Here is an 8,610-nt window from a genome sequence, read left to right on the forward strand (position 1 = left end):
ACGAATGATACTTTGTATTTTTCTAATTTTGTGCAATTAAAGATCATATGAGAGGAAATTGATTAAGATAGTTTGGACATGTGAACCGAAAACCTACATATGCTCCAGTTAGAAGATGCAATTATGAGATGAAAGCTCAGGGCAAAAAGAATAGAGAAAGACCTGAAAAGACTCGAAAAACATCTTCAAGAAAAAATATGATGCAAAACGAAGTCCAGTGACGTTCTAGCATTTATATAGCAACTCCACTTAATAGGATAAAACCTGATTGTTGTACTCTCTAGATGACATACAATTACGAATTAACAGGAAATTATTTCCATGAATTTCCAATAATCTAACATCTATGAAATCAATGGAAACACAGTGTTAAAAGGCATCACATATATCTAGGTTACAAAATGCTTTACAGTGAGCAACTGACAAACACAAGGTAATACCAAAGTGTATTCACTCAACCTAATCTGCAAAGGTATATATGGAACAAAACTTGGATCACATACATGAACTGAGGTTACATAAACCATAGAGGACACAAACCTACTGCAAAAACCAAATAAGATGACATCCTCCAGAACACCTTACAGGATCGCTGATGTGAATGAACAACTTCCCTGTTCAGCACTCGGCTTACTTCCAGACCCCTCTTCTTTTACGCTCTTTCAAATCACTGGGGACGATAGACACAGAATCCACGCATAGCCCACCTTTTGAATGTGTGCAATCAATCTGTTTCATGGAAAATTTGACTTCTGTTACAGGATCGGTATCAGTGACAGTAAATTCACCAACTTTGTACTCAGCCCAGCATCCGCGCTTATGGTTTCCATATGCATCCCCATGTTCGATTTCATCCAAGCAGTATTCATATGATGCTTGCTGTCCATCTGAAGTTGACAACTCAAATCGCACGGGCTTTATATCCCAACCGTGGGTGTGCTCAAAGTTGCAGACACGTCGTCCCAATCTTTTTGAGAATCTTCCAATGTGAAGCCTGAAAGATAAAGTGTAGATACCAGCAGGAAAAGGAAACTTCACCACCCCATCTACTTCAAACCACCATATTTGCTGTAAATAAGCCACAACCTGAAACCTGCAAATAAAGAACAGAGCACAAGGACCATCAAAATCTATAAAAAAACAGAGCAAAAATGAAGAAATAATGAATAAACAGCAAGCTGGTGTAACTTACAATTAATGGTTTAATTATGATAACTGACCCAAAAGAGAATATTATTAGCCATACATTGATGTAAAAGAACTAAAAACTCAAAACATCTATAGTGGCAGCCCCAGTCCCAGAAAATCATAAGCTATCTCTCTGGTCTTGTGACAACTACATTGGCATTTCTGATTCCGCACAAGAAACTAGTACATAAGAAACCCTGCAGAAAGAAACGCACTAATTATTTAGTGGCTTCCATAATGACTCTGTTTCACCCTTTTCAGTTTGACATAGGCCAACCCGAATCTCCACTGACCTTGAAAAGTTTCTAGTTGGCCATATGGAGTACACAGATCCCTTGTAAAATAAATAAAAAATAAAAAATTTATATATTGTTTTTAAAGGATACACTTGGATGGAGAGAATCGAAAGATAGGACGGAATTTGAACGAGCAAGTAGAATATTTTCTACTTCCATGATCAACCTTGATTTCTAGAAGACCCTGACATAACTGTGTCAAGAGCAACTAAAATTCGATTGATGTTTTGTACTTTAGACTTTTAGGCTCTGATCTTTTATACCTCCAGTTTCACCTAGGCTGCATTCATAGTTTGGCAGTGCACTATCCAGTGAACCATATATCTGTACATTCACAATATTTCTAATATTAAGGCATCACGGGTGTGTTTCTAGTAAAGCAAAACTCCATAATATAGGAAATATTGTACATTTAGCTAACAACAAACCTTGTATTCCAACTGGAACTTACTAATTGCATTTGCTCTCTCCTCGAATGAAACCATAGCGAGCCATTTTAATAAAGCTGAACAGTTTCACTTTGGGAAAATAAAGATTATAACATACAGGTTTTGGATTAGATTCCCAAACCAGCAGAAAATTAAGATAGGAATCTATTTTGGGTTAACTGATGTATGAGTGGTATGCAAATGAGAAATTCCCTACAAAAACCAATAAAACCAGTTACAGAACATGTTGAATATAGAACAACATGAAATAAGTAGCATCACTTGCTTATCTGACTTTTTATACATGTATTTTCCTAAGGGATAAAAACGTGTGGGTTTTAGGCTTAATGCATCCAACTTAGAATATTCTAAGCTAGAAAGACATCTTAAATCCCCAGTGGTCACTAGAATAGCGTGATCTCAGCTGATCCTCCCAATGTACAGAAATACAATGATATAGAATAGTTGGACCATAGTTTTTCATCTGACATGTGCACTGTGCAATTATATCAGATGATCAATTAACTGACAACATCAAGCCAGTCACAAAAAAGATCATATGGAGAAGCGTTCTCAAATATAAAACAACTAAGCAGGGACATAATTTGCTACAACAACAGAGAATCTACCAACAACGACTACAAATTAGAAACTCAGGTTTGCAAATTGTAAATTCAGCTATTTCTAAAGACTTCTATAAAGATTCAAATTTTTATTCTTTCACGCATCCTCTAAACATTTGCATCAAATACATGTCAACCCCAATAATGACATAGTTCACCAGACTCCAATCCACAAAATTAGCACATGCACTAATTATAAAATGGAACTGCACCTATAGAAACCTAATCTTAATCCGTGGGCAATCTGCTGCCACATAAGAAAGACGTCCACAGTAACCATGAAATACTTCCACATCTTTCCTTCCCATATTCACAATATTTTCTTTCACCTCCCTCATAAATATAGCATTTCCATTACATGTGGGAGACAAATTTGCATTCAACTACAATAAAATACAATCTTAGTAGGAAAACCTACAAGACCACCACTCGTGTGAGCCAAACTTTTGCTTAGCACTCCACTGGTGCTCACACCATGTGAGTGCACGATCCTTTAAGATGGATGCGATGGTTCTCTTTTGAGACAAGTTTTGTGACAGGCATAACCTAGTTGGCAACCATTTAGAAATAGATGCCTCAAGTTCAAATCCTTCATTACCAAATGTTCTAACAAGTTATTAGAGAAGGCCAAAGAACCCAAATGGCAAGAAATAGTGTCCTGATGAAACAAAAGATATAATCATCATTCAAGCACGAACATCATTTCCTTGAGAATTTGTGATTTCTCCCCTCATTTGGTCAATTTAACTACTCAATGCCAAAAAAACTTCATAAATAAACAAACAAAGAAAACTTACTGAATGAGCGTAAGCTTAATTAAATTTTCAAAACCTAAAACATGTACTCCAAAACAAAGAAAGTGAACAAACCATGCAATATCAAAAGCACAAACTAGTAGATGACAGATAATTAGCTAACCTAGATTCTTCAGTAGGAACCCAGTTCCAGTATCGCCTATCTTCAATCCCAGTTATCACCATCCCTTTGGCAGAAACCGACATACAAACCCTTCCTGTGACCGTGTCTATCCATACCACCTGCAAAACCCACCAAACACATCCAAAAAAAGAGCAAATTCAGTCATATTCCACCAAACCCAAAACCCTTAATTGCAAAATTACCCTAAGAAATCACCCAAAACCCTAGTTCCCAATTAAAAACACACCTTATTGCCATCGTCGAAGGGTACAGGGCGGGAGAGCATAGCAAAGATGTCCTTTTTCGAGCGGTTTTGGTACCTCTGAGGAGGCACCAAATCGAGTAGATCATGATAATTTGGGGGCAACTTGGATTCCCAAACCGAATCAGACGACGCCGCACCGCGAAACGCCCTGTTGAGCCTCGCAAGATTGCAAATCTCAGGAGGAGTCAGGTACATGAACGCGCAGGCCACACAGCTCTCGGGTATGTCGCCAAGACCCGGTCCATGACCCGCCCCATTCGTCCCCTCCGTCAGGTTCGAGAGCGAGGCCCCCATATCTTCTTCTCCTAGATTTCACTGTATTTACAGACACTGTTGTGCCTCAATCAGGCCATGGCGTTCTCTGCAGATACAATCGTAGGGTGCAAAATAGAAGAAATGGAAGGGTGGGTTTTTTAGGGTTTTGAGGAAGATGGTGGGGGTTGTGTGGGTATTTGGAGTGTTTGGTTAGTGAGAAAGTGAAGTGTAGTGGGAAATTCTAGCATGGGTTTTTGGGTTTGTGATGGGTATTTTCGTCTGTCAAATTTTCCGGGAAAATTTTGCAGGGGTGGGAAAGTCGGGGAAAGTTGGGAGGGACGGAGGAGCTGAGGGGTGGGAGGGAGGATGCACTTTCACTCCCCACCGTTAGTTACTTACAACGTAGTGTAGTATTTCAATTTCCAACTAAGTTTAATTCCAACTAAGTTTTAAATACGAAAAAATCGATGAAATGATTCCTTAACTTTAACTCAATTAGAATAATAGTCTCTTAATTAAAAATTTATGATCATTATTAATCATTTAACTCATCAAAATATGCAATTATAGTCATTTTTGTCAACTCCGTTAATTATGTTGGAAGAAACATTGCAACAATTGGGTTAAAATTAAGGGACCATTGCTCAAATTGGATTAAAATTAAATGACCATTTCTCCAATTGAGTTGAAGTTAAATGATCATTGCTACAATTTTTTTCATTTGGTTTTCCATATTTGCCTTTTGATTCAACCTCACGCGCGTGGCACGTGACTCATTTGAACGGAAGTTCTAACAGAGTTGACGAAAATGACTATAGTTGCACATTTTTTTATGAGTTAAAAGACCTATGGTTACAAATTTTTAGTTGATGAGCATTACTCTATTTGGGTTAAAGTTGATGGACCATTACTATAATTTCCTCTTTAAGTATTGATTGTTACGAAAATATAAGGGTTAATTACAGTAACACCCCTAAAGTTTATTGTGTTTTCACAAAACTCTCTCACGTTTGAAACATTACACTAACACCTTCTCAGGTTTTAGTTTACTTTCACATAACCCATTTTGGTCAAAAAGTCATATTAATTGGACAAATCTACCCTTATTAACTTGTTTTTCTAGATCAGTCGAGGTATTCATTGAAAAGTCTCAATGATATCTTCGACAGTCTTGAGGGCAAGGACGGCAATAGCGACCACTAAAATTTTGTTTCTAAAAGATCCCGCTCATGATCTAGGCATGATGCGAGAATTATACGCACACAAATTAAACCCTCTTTTTATCAATTGTAGTGAAGAATGTAAGTAGGGATCGTTCTGGACCGGGGATTAGGAGGGATTATTAATCACTTGGATTTGACTCAAAAACGTAAAAACACAATATAAAACACTATACTAGACTCAAGGAATGCAAAACTAAACTTTAAATCACCAAAACAAACAAAAAGACTCAAAACAGCACCAAAACACTCAAAACTGCCTTAAAAACACAATCTGGGCAGTTTTGAACACTAGACACAACTTTGGACGAAAATTGGTTTTAACTTGACCTAAGACACTTAAAAACACAAACTAAAGTGATTTCTAACTACTATGACTCAACAAAGTAAAGGGGGATTGGTTTTGGACGAATTTAAAAACAAAACAAACTTTTTAAATTAGAACAGATTGTAAAAACGAATTTGATGGAATTGAATGGATGGGAAGCTAGCTAAGGGGTTCATCTCCACACATGTTATACTTGCATATAAAACGATTTCCAATTGCTTTTTAATAACCCATGAATTCTCAACGCCCCAAGTTAATTAGGTTCGCTTAAATTAACCTTCAGATTTTCCTAACGTTATTGAATTGGATGATTGCATACGACAACCCAAAACATTCCCCACAAGTCCCCTACATGATTGCATAATAGAGATACAAGCAAGAATCATTAAGTTCTATGAAAACCATAAGCATTGACACAGCACTTGTTACTATGATTGCATGAAACTTATGCCAAGAATTTACTTAACGCGATTGAGATCATCAACCTTTACTACTTGTGAATATAATTCGATAACGATTAGGTGAAATTTCCTTATATCCTAGCATCCAATTTATGCATGATAATTAAGCGTGCACTCTCAACCAACACACACAAATCAATGTAATTCACATAGATAAGTAAATTGAATTCACAACTTATGAAACGCAATTAGAAGTAATCAATTCATATCGCAAGTATGTTCATGGTTTCGAATCCCCCCCTAGCCAAGGGGGGGTTTAGTTCCTCATACGCACAAAACAAAGAGAATTGAAATTAAACATTGAATTCAAAGGAAAAGAAACACCTAGAAATTCCAGCGACGCGAACTCGAATTGCATGAACTTCCGAGCTTCCTTCTCCTCCTCCTTGGTGCGGCAAGGGTCTAGGGACAGGTTTAGGGCCTTAGGTGTATGGATGCATGGTTATGGAGGGATGTAGTAGTGTTTAGGGGAAGGGGATGGTGCGGCAAAGCTTAAAACTAAGGAGAAAGGTGTTTAGTGGCTGCGGCAAGGGTGTGGAGAGGGTTGGACGAATTTCTGGAATTAATGAATGTGTATGAAAGGTGGTCCTCTGATCTAGGGGTTAATATGAGTATATATAGGCACTTAAAACCCTAGGGTAATCAGATATGGACTTGAATAACCCAAATCCACAAGGAAATAGGCTTAGAAATCAGAAATAGAAAGGGATAATGCTTCCTAGGTGCGGCAGGTAAGGAGATAAGGTGATAAGGCTTCTAGAATGCCTTGCAAGGCAAGGGAAATCAGCTTTCTAGAAGGATTTGGGGCGCCACTTTTGTAGGAGATAAGATAAGGTTCCTAGAATCATGTTTTAAGGGCCAAATTTGTAGGGAAAAAGAGATAAGGGTGCGGCACCTTTGTAGGGATAATGTTAGGGCTTCTACAAAGCCTAAAAACTAAGGGGATTTGGATAAAACCCACGGCAAAGATAGGATAGGGCATCTAAGGCTTCTAGAAACCCTCTAAGATAAGGTAAAGTGCATGGCATCCCTATATGATTAGGATAAGGTGTCCTAAAGTGTTTAGGACTCCTCTTTGTGGCTGAAAACCTTGTGCATTAGGATTAGGAAAGCTAATCCTTCTTCATCTTGGAATTCTTCTCCTTCTTGGACTTGGAAAGCTTCTTTGTTGCTTCACTTGAGACCATATGGATTTTGACTTTCCTTCATCAAGTAGGAAACCTTATTTGAGTAGGAATCTTCATTCTTCTAGGAATCCTAATTCAACTAGGAAACCCATCTTCCATTTGGGGACTTTCCTACTTCAACTAGGAAACCTTGCTCAAGTAGGAATCATCATCTTCAAGTCTTCAATTTCGTCCATCCTCTTGGCTCCAAGCATATGATGTCCATTCCAAGCTCTAATTTGCTCCAAAAGGCTCCAAAATGCATCCTTTTGCATACTTTGCCCTTAAAACCTGAAAACACATAGAACTAGCTTAAAAGACTACTTTACTAAGGAAAAACACTATAAATGCACAAAAACAAGCTAAACTAAGGTGCGTAAATATGCTCCTATCAAGGCAGGATCTATCAGCAGCGGCATTCTTCCATGCTTGTTCCTAAGAACTCAGTAACGTGGATAGTAAGTCAATGAGCATTGAGGTAGGTAGATGATTGTTGTTTTCCTTCTTCATGCTAGAATATGTTTAGTATAATGGCACAAGTAAGGGTGTCGAATCCACAGGGACTAATTGGACCTATATAATCACTTGTTTTGCAAGAACTCTTTACTAGAGAAATAAAACTAATCAATGTAGGCAGATTTGTTGTTGTAACTTGAAAGCATAAGGAAATGAAGTAAACACAAAATGAATGAATCAACAGCTAATAAAATGAGATAGTACCAATGGAGATGAAGCTAGGGATTCGATTTTACCATTGCTAACCCAAGGCCATGCTTGTTGAATCAGATTATACTCATCCATCTACCTATTTCTTGAGTTTGTTTCACTTAGATATGATCAACCATATGATGTGTGGATTTGATCAAATGTCTCTAATCATGAGCCTAATTGTGATGTGCAACTTTGGTTCCTAATCAAGAATATATAGTGCACAAGAAACTTTCACAAAACCAAAGGGAACACTCGGCAGGATGTTTGCAAAACATTCCCTTCATTCATTCACATATCCACCAAGATTATGCATGATGTGTGCTTTAATCTTGGCTAAACAACCTGTGGTTAATTCAAATGATGATCAAGCATTAAAATCAACACACTAAGTCACAATTAAAACGGAGAATGAAACAAGAAATAGATAGATTAAATGAGAATTCTGAATTAACTACATGGCAATCTTGCAAGGCTACATCGAATCCCTAGAGAGAGATTAGTTACACTTCATGTTTACAAAAGGTTTGACATAAAAATATATAACATGAGTGAACATAGGATTAAGAAGAAAGAACCCTTGAAGCAAAACTGATGTCGAAATCCCTTAAGAGTTGCCTTCGGTGTGGGTGCTCCAAGTGTGTTGTAAATGAAGGTGGAGCGGCTAAGGTTGAATGGTTTCTGCGAATGGGAAAGTGTATGGAATGGAATGAAGCCAAGAAGAGATTGTGTAGAAATGGAAGGGGATTTGCGG

General features: G+C 37.6%; 1 protein-coding gene across 1 annotated transcript; it reads right to left on the reverse strand.

Annotated features, from left to right (window-relative positions):
• Positions 1–364: 364 nt before the first annotated feature.
• On the reverse strand, positions 365–4,400 carry LOC137712925 (F-box protein PP2-A15). The gene is made up of 3 exons (XM_068452128.2): positions 3,701–4,400; positions 3,454–3,572; positions 365–1,093 (listed from the first exon to the last, which is right to left on the reverse strand). Exons 1-3 carry the CDS (start codon positions 4,010–4,012, stop codon positions 631–633), a joined length of 894 nt encoding a protein of 297 aa, XP_068308229.2. The 5' UTR covers positions 4,013–4,400; the 3' UTR covers positions 365–630.
• Positions 4,401–8,610: the final 4,210 nt, after the last annotated feature.

The sequence above is a fragment of the Pyrus communis genome, chromosome 14 (genome assembly GCF_041283825.1).
Source record: "Pyrus communis isolate YQ-2024b chromosome 14, ASM4128382v1, whole genome shotgun sequence".
NCBI classification, from domain to species: domain Eukaryota; kingdom Viridiplantae; phylum Streptophyta; class Magnoliopsida; order Rosales; family Rosaceae; genus Pyrus; species Pyrus communis.